This window comes from Magnolia sinica, chromosome 11 (genome assembly GCF_029962835.1).
Source record: "Magnolia sinica isolate HGM2019 chromosome 11, MsV1, whole genome shotgun sequence".
In the NCBI taxonomy this organism is placed as follows: domain Eukaryota; kingdom Viridiplantae; phylum Streptophyta; class Magnoliopsida; order Magnoliales; family Magnoliaceae; genus Magnolia; species Magnolia sinica.
The window spans coordinates 11,495,868-11,512,767 of record NC_080583.1 but is presented as its reverse complement, the minus strand read 5'-3'; the positions used below and the strand labels follow the sequence as shown (position 1 = coordinate 11,512,767).

Genomic DNA, 16,900 nt, shown 5'->3' with positions numbered 1-16,900 from the left:
AAAGATTGAATGGTTATCTGCCAATTAACGATACTCGGATCAAAAGTTATGGCCAACTTACAGTTCGCCTTCTTTTGGTCCAACCATGCTAGGAACATGATAATAACAGCTTGGGAGAAAATCAACTAGCCATGGAGTAGAAAGGTAAGATGGAGTTACATAAAGGGAGCGTTTGGATTGTAAGTTACTCATGTTTTAAGATGAGTTATTTATCTCAAGTAGAAAAAGGAACTTTTTTGGTGGTATCCAAACGGGCCCAAAACGTCACTGTGGAGATTAGCATCAGTATTAGGGAAAAAGAAAAAAGAAAAATGCCAAAGGTTTCAGTCCTGTTTTGAGGATGCTTGAGGTCCATGAGCATTCCACTGCAGCAGCATCCAAATGATCGATGTGCCTAATTAAAACCAAAATGCAATTTCGTGAGACGAAAGCCAAGACACCTAAAGATTTATAGGTTGTTATAACCACAAATTCATTGAGACAAACCATTCAAAAACAACAACCACAACAGAAGTCAGAGAACCAAGTTCTTTGGCAAAGAACATTCACCAAACACATGAATTCCAATCAAATAATCCCTCCCTCCGCACATAAATGTTGAGTGGGCCAAAACAGGCCAGTTAAGGAACTTTTCCCCTGCTAGCTTGGTGTGGTGAATTCCCAATATCAATTTCACAACAACACAGGAGGATTTCAAGGCCACCCTTCTCTAGAAACCATTGTTGAGATTGCACATCTAATGGCCACCACCCCAAGCCCTCCACCCCATACTTTTGAATTGGAATTTGCGTCTAGATCCACTCCGACCATTAGATGTGCAATCTCACATTAGGCCTAGGGCCAAAAATTCAGGTTGGCCTGTGATTCAGTTGGGCCACGCCAAAGGAAACAATTTGGAGAGAGACGTCTACCCTTTATTTTTACAGGGCTACCATGATGTTTATATGAAATCCACTCCAACCATTAGATGCCAAAACAAAATTTTGGGGTGTGGCCTAAAAATCAGGCCCAAACGCAATTCAGGTGGACCACACCAAGGGAAAGAGTCTGGAGGGTGTGTTGCCCTGTGCACTATTTTCAATTGTGTGGTCCACCTGAATCATGGATCGGGCTGATTTTAGGGTCATGAGCCTAACATTGGGTGGCGCACCCAGTGGTCAGGGTGGATTTCACATAAACATCATGGCAGGGCCCACTTGAGCAACAACCCCTTTCTCACTAACTTTCCCAACTTGGACAATACTAACACGCATGACACTGATGTGCATGCACTATGAAATTGTACATGTAGCATATACTAACTCCAATGTTATCAAATGGCATAAGCGATCCTATGCGACCCAAGGGGGCTGTGTGCTTATGTGATGCATAGCCCCCCAAATTTTTTCGTGGAAAAAAAAAGAAAAAGAAAAAAAGACCTATGTAAAATTACTTTAAGTGAAGGGAATTGTTTTTATAGTTTTATTAGACTATTAAACTCTATCAACTCAACTGACAACTACTTAAATGAATGCATATATACATTTGATAAAACAACATATAAATATTATTGACGTCATTTTAAGTGAGAGTGAGAGTAATAGTCTGAGAGAGAGTAAGAGAGTTGAGAGACTAGAGAGATTGAGAGAAGAGAGTATTAGTGTGAGCAAGAGAGAGTAAGAGAATAATAGAGGGGTGGAAGTGACTATTTATAGGCAAAAAATGAAAGAAAATGAAGGAAAAAAAGTAACCATTGGGAGGTTATGCCATCACATATTGTGTACACGATGGTATAACCGCATAAGTGCATACTTCTCTGTGTGACTGCATAAGCCTTAACAGCACAATAACCGCATATGAGCGGTCCACTAGTCCAAAATGGCATATGCAATGGCATAAATGCTTGTGCAATCACATATGACAGCACTCAAATTAATTGTGGAACCTATTGTGGCTAGGTCACGGTCCCAAAATCAAATTGTTTAAACGATCCTGACATTTCGTTCATGGACATTTGTTTGTTGAAACAGGACCATTGGATATTTTTCATTTTAATTGTCCAATAAATGTCCACCAATCTCATTTGGACGAGGAAATAAACCTAATTTTTGGATTATGAGACATGATTTAGACAACTTAATTTCAATTACTTGTATGCCATATGTGCAAAATTTAAAAATAATTAATTGATTGTGCCTTCATTCATTTCTTCTATTCATTTATAAATTATATGAATTAATTTTGAATATAGTCACATCACTTCTATTAGATAGCGCATAGTTTACGACCCTATAAAAGGAAGCTTATTATGTGCACTTCTTTTTTGTGATTTTTCTATTTCTAAGTGCAATGATGTCTCTTTTAACATCTCCTGTTTCAACAAAAAATTCGACCAATGTTTCCCAATGTATCGAGACATCCATATGCTCAATATGGGTTCTAAATCCTAGGAGTGCAATGCATCTATCGATAGCGATACGGAAAACATTGCTCACGATTATTGTGAAGGATGGAGGAAGCTCATAAATATGGATAAAGCTCAAGCTCTTTCAAACTGTTAATTTGCAAGTGTTTAGAAGATGTAGATTGATAAGAACACCCATATTCTCAATATGGGGTCTAGACATTGGTGGCATGAAAACTGGTGGCATTGGGGGTGCAACTCAGGGAGGTTGGATTGGGTCAACCCGAGCTCATGAGGACCTAAACGCACAAGCCAACCTGACCCGAATTCCAACCTAAGGTCCCCAACCTGAACCCAACCTGAAGCTTATACTTCATCCACCTAACCCAAATTCACATGATTATTCCCAACCGGACCTAACTCAACCCGAATTTTCTCAACCCCAATTCAAATCGAGTTAGCATTTTCCAACCTGAACCCGACCCGAGAAACTTGATAACCCGACCCAACCTGAATGGAACTCGGGTGATGCAGCACAATTAACCACTTGCTCTAAAAGCTCGAACTATTAGAGCATGGCAAATTAATCCCTTTATCTCATAGCCCAAGCCCCACATCTCATGGGTTAGGACCTCGACCGAACCCCCCTCGTGGGCCCCAAATCACATGGGCCGCCCACCCCGAGTGTGTCCTTGCATCCCACGGGCTACCCCACTCGAGCCCGGTGTGAAATGCGAATTAATTACCCTCGGTGAGGAGTCTCGAACAGGAGATCTCCCCCGTGGGCCCCAAATCACATGAGTCACCCACCCTGAGTGTGTCCCTGCATCCCACGGGCTACCCCACTCGAGCCCGGTGTGAAAATGCCCCTATATTAATCACCCTCGGTGAGGAGTCTCGAACACGAGACCTCCCGCTCTAATACCAATTTGATGTAGGACAATTAACCACTTGCTCTAAAAGCTCGAACTGTTAGAGCATGACGAATTAATCCCTTTATCTCATAGCCCAGGCCCCACATCTCATGGGTTAGGACCTCGGCCGAACCCCCCTCGTGGGCCCCAAATCACATGGGCCACCCACCCCGAGCGTGTCCCCGCATCCCATGGGCTACCTTACTCGAGCCCAGTGTGAAATGCGCATTAATCACCTCCGGTGAGGAGTCTCGAATACAAGATCTCCCCCGTGTGCCCCAAATTACATAGGTCACCCACCCTGAGTGTGTCCTCGCATCCCACGGGCTACCCCACTCGAGCCCGATGTGAAAATGCCCTTGCATTATCGGGTTGGGTCAATGGGGTTCTGGTTGACCCCAACCCAAGTCACAACCTTAGGTGGCACATCTAATGTAGTGGTAGAAGATCGTCTTTGGTGTTAGGCATCTATAAATCTATTCAGCTGGATCCGAGACCAAGTTCTGAGTATATTTAGGGATGTTACAAATATTGTTTTCAGTTTACACCACCTACAAGCATTTTGGCACGATCCCAAATCTTACCACTTCTTAGTAGGTAGGACATCTAAACATCCAGTCCGCATAAAATAAAATTTCCCTGTATTCACCCAAATGAGAATATCCAGTTCAATATGGGGTCAATACGGCCATAAAGGTCCCCTTTGTTTTTTCAATTTTTCGATTATTTTCCACTGTTTCCTCATTTCAACCCTAGAGTAAGCATAGAAACTCATTTCAAACTAGATCTAGGCCCATTTTGGGAATCAAAATACAAGAATGGGTCATTTTGGCAAAAAATGGAAAAAGGAGTAAACATCACCTTCTTCAGTTTTTTCATTTTTTATTTATTTTTTATTTTTTCAAAATTTTATATTTCAATGTAATGGGCCATAATCCATCAAATCTTGTTGGATTTGTGTTTGATAAGAGCATATTTAGTTGACTTTGGGCAGGTCATGCGAACAGACAATATTGTTATCAAAGAAAAGTCTGATACACCACGGAACACCTTTTTTTTTTTTTTTTTAAAAGGACAAAAAAAGAAGAAAGAGGACCGACTCTAGTGTTTTACGTTTTCCCTATTTTTCTGGTAAAATTTTCAAAAACATTGGGCCAAGAAAGGGGGCTGATACAGGTCCAAACCAGTCAATACAATACGCCTGAACCTGAAACTCATATTCAAGACCTTGCTGATCTGTGACTTTGCGATGACATTTTTACATGGTTGGCACTTGATGATCGTGACTTTTGCTGTATGGTCCATTTGTGGAGGCTAACAATGAACTATTTGGATCATGATAGACATATGCCATGTATGGTATACACTTGGGAAGACAAAATATACCCTCCCTAGTGGACTGGATCTCCTCCCAATTAGGTATTGAAATTCAAATGTCATAATTATATGGAATGAGAAACACCATTCATCATAGAAAGTGTTTGTGTGTGTGTGTGTGTGTGTGTGTCTATATATATATATATATATAGAGACACACACACACACACACACACACACACACACAAAGGAGTTGAGTAGCAACATAAATTAACCTCAAAACAACATGTAAAGTTATAGGAAGAACATTAATACCTGCAAAGATGCCAACAGTCGTCAGATTGGCAAGGACCATTGTCCGATATATCAAGTATTCAGTCAAGAAATGACCAAAGGCATAGATGAATGATAGAAAGGTTGCAATATAAAGTGGCTTGTTCTCAAGGTTGAAGGCACAAAGGAAGCAGAGAGTGCATGTCAGAAGCGTCCAAATTCCAAATGTTCTTCCATGAACTTCAGTCACTATAAGAAAATCCCATGCCATTGGTTAGGAAAACTAACCTCATAAAATGCAATATGCCCACAAACGAACTGAGAGGAATCCATTTAAACAAGCAAACACATGATGGATGATGGGACATTATTGGCTCTAACAAGAAAATCAAAATCCGTTTCTACAATAGGCTCATCATGTGCTGAGAGACAATGCTCGGCCCGAGAATATGTACAGTTTGCACAGGTTTTTTCAATTTGTACAAGTGGGGGCCATGGTTCATTGATCCCAATTATCAGTGCGTGGGCACCACCATACCCCGTGTGCTGAAAATCTCTCAAGTTGGAAGATCCTGATCATCGAATGTTTGGCCTTTTCTCAGATGAATGGGGACCATTTCCAAATTTTCTTTCTTACCAATCTATCTGTTCCCACCCATTTGAAGTTTAGTATCTTTCCAATGGAGAGAATTTTTGTTAGGTCATCCAGATGGGGCCCATCATATCAACAGATTGGATCACTGTACCTTGGATCCCTCATGTACAAACTAAAAACCAGAACTAAATGCGTGTATTGTCAGGTTGAACATTGCATAATGCTTACCCTGGAAGATGCATTTTACATGAAGGATTAATGAAAATTACTTGATGAAGCAATAAGAAACAAATACATTCTTGATACGACTCAGCCAAGTAGTACAAATATTTTATTTTCCAGGCTAAAGTTCTTTCATGTCTCCTTTGGCAGCATGGATTTTAAATCCTGTGAAATCGAGTGGATATTGCAAATTGGCTTTGAGGTAGGAATGCAAAAGGCTTGGGGGATTTTGATTCCTCTAGTATCCAAATCCTTCAAAATCCTTGCCACTTATTAAACCACAAGACCACATCGTAGAAACTATAACTTATTTATTTTAATGAGAATAACTATATAAAAGAGGTGGAAGATCTATGAGAAATTAGTAGCAATTTTAATAGATAGCACGAATCCCTCTAAATAGCTATATATGATAAGTATCCTATACTCTTATTCTCCTTCAAACTCAAGGTGCTCTAAAAAGAGTAACTTGAGTTTGAAACTACAGTGAAAATTTATTCAGAGCAAAAGAAAAATTCAACGGTAACATGGTGTCGAACAACGAGTAGCGTGCGATGATGAAACAAGGAGTAACATTAAGCGAGCATGCACTTTTGATGACTTATGGGATATCTAGCACTTCTAACAACTGACGAATGATCTAGCGGCACTTCTGGTGGCCTAGATTTCAACCATTGCTCTTCCAATGGATACACACCTCCAGTGACTGTGAGTTTAACCGTTGCTCTTTGGTGGATACACACTCCAGGTGGCTAGGATTTCAAGCATTGCTTTTTGGTGGATACACATTTCCAATGCCTCTAGATGTTCTAACAACAAAGAAAATAAAAGAAAAAGGGTTCACTCCATAATGCTTGGCACAATAAGAAGTCCGGTCCAAATGCTCGACACATTAACGAGTCTGGTTCAAATGGCCGACACAAACGAAAAACACATCTTATCAAAAGGTATGCTATGGGAAAGATACATTGTCGAAGGTGTATGGAGCAAAAAGAAGACAATGCTATCAAATGATCGCTTAAATTAAACTAAAGGTGATGGAGAACGGTCTAAACTAGAATGCATGTGTGAGCACGAAAATTATCCAGCGAAATAAACTAAGCAAATCAATTGAAAAATTCACAGTCCACATCATAGTAAAGATAATAACAAAGGAAACATGCAATGGTTGCAAACCATCATCACAATCCTATGGTACCGTATTGCCTAGGCGGAACATTCGCCTGTGCCCTGGGTTGATTACCAATGTTGGATCTAGTTCCCTAAGAACCAATCCTAACATTAGAGTCTCGGGACCGTCTTGTGACAAGAGTCTTCAGATATTGCTTTAATTCCTGCACCACTTGGTACATCTCGTCCAAATATGTCACGGGATGATCCCAAAGCTTACGCTGAAGATTTGATCGAAGGCCCATCTTGAAACACGTGAGCGTTACTAGAGGGTCTTCCTCAATGTCACACCGCATCATTGATTCCTCAAATTTTGCAATGTATTCCGTGACAGGCATGGATCCTTGGCGTAAAGATTGCCATTGTTCTAGGAGCTTCTGGCGATAAGAGAGAGGGAGATACTTCTCTCTTAGCATAGTTTTCATCTCCCTCCATTGGGTAACGGGAGCTCCTCCCACCCATTCGATCCTGCGCTCTTTATTGGTCCAATACATCTTCGCTTGCCTCACAAGCTTCATTTTGGCAAACTGCACTTGTCGGTTCTCTGACATCTCATGCCACTCAAAAATAGTGGTCCAGGTTAGCTAACCAATCAAGGAATGCCTTGGGATCAAAGCGACCATCAAAGCTCGGGGCATCAATCATGACATTCTTCATGACTCTCTCATTAGGATCAAAGCGGTTCTGATATGCCTGTTCTCTACTCACATGCCTGCCGTTGGTGGGGGGGCTTGTCTAAGGGTTGGCTCCTCACCAACACCACTTGCCTGCGACTGCACATCTCCCCCAATAGTGGGGTTCTTCCTCTGGGATGCCTCTAATCGCTCAAGTCTAACTTTTGTGGCGGTCAGTTTTCGTTCGATATTTTTGTTGGATGTCTATATAGCAGTTATCTTTTGGAGTAATTGAGCGAGGTGATCGCTTAATTGCTTGTTACTCATGATGGGGTGTTGGCCAAAACCCTTACCACTTCTAGTGGGCATACACCAAAAACTCGAACTCGATTTTCCTAAGCCCAACTTTAAGGTTTGAACAGACCTCAATATGAATGTATGATCCTATTTCTATACGATGTATGAACGCTGTAGATTTTCAGATTTAACTAGAATGAAAACTCAAATATGGAAATTCAGATTTGTATCTCATAGGACTGTGAATTTGAAAATTCGGGTTCACAATTTCTGCGGGATGTAGATTTGGAATTATCTAGAAAATCCTAAATAAGAAAGCAGATGATCCTAAGTTTAGATAACTCAATCTAACAAAAACCATGCAAAACTTGGCTTTGATACCAAATTTGATGTAGGACAATCTAAACTAGAATGCATGTGTGAGCACAGAAATTATCCAGCGAAATAAACTAAGCAAATCAATTGAAATATTCACATTCCACATCATAGTAAAGATAATAACAAAGGAAACATGCAATGGTTGCAGACCATCATCACAATCCTATGGTACTGTATTCAAATCATGAGTGGATTGGATTCGGCGAGGGATGGGACCTCCCGATCTTGCATGGTTTCAATCCAACAATCCATGTAGCTTCTCTAGTTTAGGAAATCAAAGAATTTCTAGAATATGGACGGCAATAAAATCTGCGAGAGGGTTGGGATCAATTCTCGGATTTTCAGGGTCAATAGCAATAAAAAAAATACTAGGCATAGAAAGAGAAGAAGAAGGTTGGAGGGCTAGAAATAGAATTCAGAAGAAGAGAAAAGATTAGGGGAAGAGAAGAACTTACCACAAAGAGAAAGGGGAAGGAGGCTCCAAGCTTTCATTAAAAAAACATTATTAGGTTTAGGGTAGAAAGCGCCTTATTTATAAAATTCAGATTTAAAAGAAAATAACTAAACTACCCCTATAACAAAAGAAGAAAACGTGCAAAACAAAGCTTTCTTTAAAAAAAATAAAAATCATGCGTAACATATTAGTCTTCTAACCTATCTTACACGTGTGTCCTCCTAATATGGGGCCTTCAATTAATCCAGAGACACGTATAAGGTCTTCAAAATCCTCCTTGGTTGTGACATGAACTATCATCGAGCAATAAAGATGTATTCGTCAGGGCCGCCTTCGTCTTTAATAAACTTTGAAGGGTCTGATGTCCTCAGCAGAAGATGCACGAACTTGGGCGCACATATGAAAGAATTAAGAGATGGGTGGTGCAACCTTTATGCTAAACATCAAGGGGTGATTGCTGGAGAGAGTATGATAAGTATTGAAGATGATCAAAGTCTCGATCTTGGAGAAGACTAGAAGATTGGAAGGGCTGGAAACTAATTAAGGTAGAGATTGATGGTGGTGGTCAGATCTGGTTGCTTCCAAGTGGTGTAAAAGGGGCAATGGATTGCCAATCTGAGCCAATTTCAGGTGTGAATCGGTAGCAGGAAGAGAGTGGCGGTGGTCTATTTTGGGTTGCTAGCAAGGTGGCTGACGGCGAGTGTAGTAGAAGATGGTGGTGGCAATTGCAGTAGGCTGCTGGAGGCAGTTTATGTAGTTGCGTTAATGGATTTGATGATATGTTGGAGATGCTGGATACAGCGGCGATGCTAGAAACGACGGCAATGTGTGATGGATTCAACGGCAACAAGGAAGAAGAGAGGTGATCTGGTTTTCTTGCGAACTGGTTTTCAAGAATTTGACTTTATCGGTCCTTCGAAAATGATTCGATCGGCTTCTGGGATACACCAAGTCAATTGGACGAAGCAAATTCAATTGGTTGAAACGGATGTTGATTCCATTGGTTGATACGATGCAAAAGTGGGTTTCAGATCCGAATGGCAAACATGCACTGGCAAAGGGGTTGTAGGTGGTGGAGTAGCCTACGCAATGTTGCAACTAGCGATGGTGGTGGAGTAGCCTGTGCAACGCCACAACCAGCGATGGTGGTTGTGATGTTGAATTGAAGGAGAAGACAATAGCAATGTCGAATCTGAATGGAGGAGACGACAGCAACACATAAACTGAAATTGAGAGATGTTGGTTCAAGTAGAGGTGGTGAAATGGAGATCTAAGGTGATTGGAGAATGGTTAGGATGGGAACATAAGGTGATGGGTAGCCGGTTCACAGTGGTAATGGCCAGTGATGGGTGATGATTTCCTGGGTTTCCAGTGTGGGTCGAGGGTGATGTTGTGACACTAATGCAAGCTGAGGGTGATGGCCCGTAACGGCAAAAAAATTTTTTGTCAAAAATATGAAAAAATATGGATTAAATCCGGAATATTCTAAGCATTCCAAATATGCATTCATTTATAAATTGGAACATGTTTATGGTGGTGTAACGGTCCACTCTTTGGTGAGAAGTTGTATCGGACTATCGGATGAATTTATCAACCGGATAACCTGAATTTGACTACAAAATTCATATATTTAATTTTCTAACTATCTACTATCAATGATAGATATATTAGAATGAATGTAATATGAAAATATCTTACATTTAGGTGTTTGCAATTATTTTTGAGGGCCAAAATTCATGCGTAAATAGAAAAAATATATAAAAAAATATAAAATGGCACCCCAAATATGTAAAATGCACATTAACATGTTCTACTATGATTAACACATCATATGACATCATTAAAACAGCAAAAGAATCATTAAAAATGATTTTTTGAATTTTCAAAAAACGGGCCGAAATAAATGCGTAAATAGAAAAAAATATAAAAAAATATAAAATGGCACCCCAAATATGTAAATTGCACATTAACATGTTCTACTATGATTAACACATCATATGACATCATTAAAACAGCAAAAGAATCATTAAAAATGATTTTTCGAATTTTCAAAAAAGGGCCGAAATAAATGCGTAAATAGAAAAAAATATTAAAAAATATAAAATGGCACCCCAAATCTGTAAAATGCACATTAACATGTTCTACTATGATTAACACATCATATGATGTCATTAAAACAGCAAAAGAATCATTAAAAATGATTTTTCGAATTTTCAAAAAAAGGGCCGAAATAAATGCGTAAATAGAAAAAATATAAAAATATATAAAATGGCACCCCAAATCTGTAAAATGCACATTAACATTTTCTAATAATATCAACACATCATATGTTTTCAATAAAACAGCAAAAGAATCATTAAAAATTGATTTTTCGACTTTTCAAATAATGGGCCAAAATAAATGCGTAAATAGAAAAAAATATTATAAAAATATAAAATGTCACCCCAAATCTGTAAAATGCACATTAACATGTTCTACTATGATTAACACATCATATGATGTCATTAAAACAGCAAAAGAATCATTAAAAAATGATTTTCGAATTTTCAAAAAAGGGCCAAAATAAATGCGTAAATAGAAAAAAATATTAAAAAATATAAAATGGCACCCCAAATCTGTAAAATGCACATTAACATGTTCTACTATGATTAACACATCAAATGGCATGATTAAAACAGCAAAACAACCATTAAAATTTGATTTTTCGAATTTTAAAAAAAGGGGCCAAAATTCATGCGTAAATAGAAAAAAATATTAAAAAATTATTAAATGGCACCCCAAATCTGTAAAATGTACATTAACATGTTCTACTATGATTAACACATCATATGACATGATTAAAACAGCAAAACATATTAAAAAAAGTATAAATACCTATTTTTGACGAATTTCTGAAAAATGGCCCACCGAGCTTTGATTCAAAAAAATCTATGATATAATGTGTTTTCATCTCAAATACCTAGCTAAGGTTGGTCGAAATTAGTAGTAGAAGGAGTGAAAAATAGTTTAGAAGCAAGAGATTTCAAAAAACATCAAAAAATGAGCTAAAAATGAAAAAAAAAAGTTACCGTTATGGGCCCGTTACGGCCGTTACACCCCGTAACGGGCCCGTATCGGCCGATACGGGTTCAAGTAGAGGTGGTGAAATGGAGATCTAAGGTGATTGGAGAATGGTTAGGATGGGAACATAAGGTGATGGGTAGCCGGTTCACAGTGGTAATGGCCAGTGATGGGTGATGATTTCCTGGGTTTCCAGTGTGGGTCGAGGGTGATGTTGTGACACTAATGCAAGCTGAGGGTGATGATGTGCAACGCCACGATGGAAATAATGGTTGTTAGAGGAGGGGACGGTGTGTCTCAAGATGGCTATGGTAGACCAGCAATGGCTGAGGTCAGCTGATGATCTAGTGATTTCCAACGATGGAAGTAATGGACAACAGTTTTGTGGATGGGTTCGTGATTGAAAATGGTTTTCCAACGAAAATGGTGATGACGGTGATGAAATGGTACCATAACAATCAAAGCAATTGAACTCCCATCAAATCCCATCTTCCGTGGATTAGCTATCCTCATAAGTCATACCATTAGTGGAATAGAACATGGACTTCAACTAGGGATAGTCAACTAACATGTTTCAAAACACTCTCCTATCTTTCATCATCTTGTATTTGAAAATAGGTGGTTACCATCTTGTAATTCAAATTAGTTTTTGATGTAGGGAAGGGCACGATGAGGATGATAACCGTCTTCCTCGAGCGATAACACCCTGAATCCACAAGGCCCTCTTGAATTCACGAGAAATTTCTCGAATCCACGAGAGAAATAAGAAAATTTTTGAGAATTTTATTTATAGCTCCCTAAAATAAACGAGTTTGCATACTTAAATAACTCTAAACAAATCCTAAGACACAATTAGCAGAGACCTAAACAAATAAGGAAATAAAATATGAAAAATGCGGAAGTTTCCGCCATCCATCGATCAATCGATTGGAATGGCCCAAAAACGTCCAAAGACTAAAACTAAAAAATTATGTGAGTTCCAATCGATCAACCCAGATCAATCGATCGGTCGACTTAATCAACCTCAATCAACTAAACTATGCTGAATTTTGTTGAATTCCTTTTGTAATTCTTCTAGTCCATTTGTGCATGCCAGGAACGTGCTTGATCCACATCCTACATCAATTTTCCTCCCTTTTATCATCTAATACTTCAAATTTTGGTTCTTTATGGTTTATTTTTATGCTAATATAATTACATTAATGGAGAGACAAGAAAAGGGTGGGGGAGTCTTGTAAGGGTACAACGGCGAAGAATCCAAGGCACAATACAATCAAGCCTTCGGGGCTGTTTAGGGTGAGGGATTTTGATGCGACATCTTGCGCACATGCACCCCCCACCCCTCACGCACGTACGCAAGGAGGAGGAGAGCCTCATCATCGATCTGGATCGATGACGATGTCCAGGGAGGACCCCCTAGTTAGAGGACTACGTTTTGGTTCCTTGGAGTGGACCTGATCATCATATGAATCCCACCATGGGTTCTCATGATCATGGCCCACTATTTCAAACGATCTAGTAGTTTGAGTTTTGGTTATTATTGTTATTAGGAACATCATGGACGGTTTAGATTATTTTGATTAGTTGTTAATTGTGGTTACTTCATCTCTAAGTAATAGATTGCGCACATGGTGTGAGTTTTGGGGTATAGAATTTTATTATAAATAGGCACCCCTTGTAGTCTTTTTTCTCATTGAAGATTGAATAAAATTTCTCCGTTTTCCTGATCCTCTCTAAGTTGTGAAGCCTAATTGGGTACGAAATCCTCCCTTCTTCGAAGGGCTAACTACCGTGGTACGAAGCCACATCGATCCCAAATTGCTCCCATCTCCTACCATCCATATTCTTCATCTCTTACAGCCATCCCATCATCAAATCCACTCACGTTTGCAGCTAATCTTTCTCCTACAACAGATTTCCAGAATCTGGCCCTACAGAAGGGTTGAAACTTCGACGGAGCACCGTGTTCAAACTGATCATCCGTTTGACCTGAAATTTGGAGGGAAGGTGGCCCTTCCCTGGCCGACCAGGCCTAGCTAGCCGATCCCAGATTCGTGGGCCCTACACATGTGCGGGCCACCATCCACGCACGTGCGTTAGGCCGATTTGCTGTCCACTTGTGCGGGCCAATCATGGGTGCTCTCTCTCCTCTCCTTCAGTCCTCTCTCACCTAATTTCCCTAACCCTAACCCTTGATTGTCCTAAATCCCAATTTCTATGCCCTTTTTTAACCCTAGGTTTTTTTGAATTGAAACATGTGAATCCCTTAGATTGGGGAATTAATCTTTTACATGTGTTGATGAATCTACTCGCCTTTGATCATTGTTTGGTCTATATTTTTAATTGATCCAGCCCTAGCATGTGTAGGCCTAGACCCGCATAGATTCCCCTTGTTGAATGCTTGACTTTTTGTGGGATGTGGAATTTTGTGTGATTGTTTTTGAACTAGTATGATCTAAAGCTTAAACTCTTGCATAACATATCTAAATTTTCATGTCTTGCATCAGATTTTGGGCAAGGATTTGTGAAATCCATGGATTGCAAATCTCCCCTATTCGTTTTTTGTTGGGGATTTGCCATATCCATGGATTCCCAAATCAGCACCTCCATAAGTCCATCAATTTGGGGCGAATCCAAAACCCTAGAAGAAAAAACTAAAGACTTTGCAAATTGTCAAAATGCGAAACTCTGGTGAAAGTTTTTTTTTTTTTTTTTTTGAAGTATTTCCTTTGCAATAAATGTTTACCAAATCCATGGATTTATAATTTGATTCCGAACCCATGGACTTTAGAGTCTGCCAAATCCAAAATCCATGAATTTGAAAAGTTCACGGATTTACCAAATTCACATTCTTATCTCCTTGATCCCAATCCCAAACATGGCCTTAAGGATAAGAATTGTTTAAGGGGAGAGGAAGTTTTTCAAATAAAGCAAGTCACATAGATTTTATAGGAATTGGTTTGATTTAAATAATGTAAAAGCTGGAATTAGACAAAATTTGATGCATTGGCAGACTTCTCTCTATTTAAATATGTAAACCAAGGAGGAAAGCAATAAGAAGAATATTACTTTGAGCCTATATCCAATACAAAGCTCTATACATGTATGTGAGTCTAAGTGTGCTTGAGTGTGCCTAAGTGCATTTAAGCATGTTTGAGCATTGTCTAAGAGCATTTGTAAGTGCGTTTAAGTTCATCTAAGTGCAATATACTTAGATGCAGTTAGACCAAAGTCAAACACACATAAGCAAGGTTAGATGCACAGTGTACACATACAAAGTTTCGTATTGGATATTTTTCATCTAACCGCAATATACTTAGATGCACTAAGACACACTCAGAAACACTTACATGACCTTATATATATACTTAAGCAAGCTTAGACACGCATTGTAAATGTACAAAGCTTTGTATTGGATGTTTAAGTTCATTTGAGTGCAATATACTTGGATGCACTAAGACGCACTCAAATGCACTTCAATTCACTTAGACGCACTTTCGCCGGGTGGTTATACGCACATTGTACACATACAAAGCTTTGTATTGGATCCAGGCTCTATTAAGTTTGTCTAAGGTGGGTCAATCTCCGAACGAAGAGATCACCCTCTCATCACTCATACTCTCTTCCTTCGTTCTTATTATCTTCTTCTTCAATTCAACACCCTTGCATCGTCACTTTCTTGAGAGGATGATGGCATATATCAATGGTCCAAAACACTGAATGGTGGACCTTACTTGTGAAGAATCAAGATCCAAAGACCACGTAACTCTAACCAGAAAGCATTCTTAGTGACAATATCTCGAATAATTAGAATGCAGAACAACGACAACAATCTCAAACCACAAAGCTGAAGGAGAATCGATTGAAATTGCAAACCCACTTTGGGAATTGGAGAAGACGGCGAGCCGCAACGCCCAAATGTCAAAGAAGCCGAACCAAACAGCGGCAAGACGGAGCGAGCCAACGAGCATTAACCACCATCCAAGAAGCTTCATTTCTTCTTCTTTTTTCCTATTTTCCAATCCAAACAGGTCTCTTTTGGATTCCCTTTCTCTGATGGGTTTGAAGCAAACACAGAGAAAATCAAGATCCAATCATGGAAATAAGTGAGAAGATGAAATCTACCAGAAACCCAATAAAGATATGAAGATTTCAAACAGAATCTAACTATCCATGAAAGAAACAATGCTGGAAAAATGTCAACGGAGAGAGACAGAAAGGGGAGTGGGGAGCTTACATACACCCGCGATGTACCGGATTCTACTCCGCCCGGTTGATTGGGAACGTCCGAAAGAAGTGAAATATGAGAAATGAAAAGATTCGGGGTTGACGAAGGCGCGCCGCTTCGATGGATCCGGATCCACTCGAGGTTAGTGGATCCCTGACTGCGGGTCCCAGCGTGATTATTTGACTTACATCCGAGCCGTCCATCCGTTTATAAAGATTATTTTAGGGCTTGATCCCAAAAATGAAGCAGATCTAAATCTCATTTGGGCCAAACCACAGGAAACAGTGGTGACTGACCATTAAAAACTTCTTGTGGGCCGCAAAATTTTTGGATCAAGCTGATATTTGTGTCGCACCTTCATCAAGGTCTTTGTAACCTTATCAACAGGTTGGATGGTTAATAAAAATTCCAGTGATCACTTGGAAGTTTTTAATGGTGCTTATTCAATCACCACTGTTTCCTGTGGTGTGGACCACCTAAGTTTTAGATTGGCTTCATTTTTTGGATTATGCCATAAAATGATCTATTAAAACGGATGGATAGAATGGATTTAATAAACAGACATTACAGTGGCCCCACAGTCACGGATCCACTGAAGCCATCTACCGTCCTTTGGAACTAAATCAGATTGATTGGACGGTTATGTATTTCTGGTTTTTTTTTTTTTAAAAAAAAATCTGATTTGGACAGTTGAATTATCATTTAAACTGTCCAGTAGATGCCAAAAAAATATGCAGCAGACACACACCGATCTTGCAGTATGTAATTGTATACTATTTTCAGAGTGCATGTGTTGGAAGTATCATACTCCGCCGGAGTATCAAACTTTCTTCTCACCTCACAGATGAGAAGGTACGGTTTTAAACCGTCCATCAGATGCTAAAAAAAATTGCTACTCGTGAATCGGTTTAGACCACTTCGTAAATAATGATCCATCTAAAGTGGGACCCACGATTTGGGTGGTTTAATTTGAGTTAAATTTACACCAGGTATCT

General features: G+C 39.4%; 1 protein-coding gene across 4 annotated transcripts; it reads right to left on the bottom strand.

Annotated features, from left to right (window-relative positions):
- Positions 1–208: 208 nt before the first annotated feature.
- Positions 209–16,072, bottom strand: LOC131218811 (ergosterol biosynthetic protein 28). 4 transcript variants are annotated; one of them, XM_058213632.1, is made up of 5 exons: positions 15,919–16,072; positions 15,707–15,730; positions 15,558–15,674; positions 4,930–5,136; positions 209–394 (listed from the first exon to the last, which is right to left on the bottom strand). In XM_058213632.1, the coding sequence occupies exons 3-5, from the start codon at positions 15,670–15,672 to the stop codon at positions 324–326; spliced, it is 393 nt and encodes a 130-aa protein (XP_058069615.1). In that variant the 5' UTR covers positions 15,673–15,674; positions 15,707–15,730; positions 15,919–16,072; the 3' UTR covers positions 209–323. The 4 variants fall into 4 exon arrangements, with proteins under 4 accessions (XP_058069615.1, XP_058069614.1, XP_058069613.1 ...); XM_058213631.1 differs by having other exon boundaries at positions 15,915–16,071; XM_058213630.1 differs by having other exon boundaries at positions 15,558–15,730; positions 15,919–16,069.
- Between the last annotated feature and the right edge of the window lie 828 nt (positions 16,073–16,900).

Coding starts and splice junctions, on each gene's coding strand:
- LOC131218811 (XM_058213632.1), bottom strand. CDS start 15,672: ATGAAGCTTCTTGGATGGTGGTTAATGCTCGTTGGCTCGCTCCGTCTT. Junction 5,137..15,557: donor CGTCTTCTCCAATTCCCAAA/GTGGGTTTGCAA, acceptor ATTTTCTTATAG/TGACTGAAGTTCATGGAAGA. Junction 395..4,929: donor GACTGTTGGCATCTTTGCAG/GTATTAATGTTC, acceptor GGTTTTAATTAG/GCACATCGATCATTTGGATG.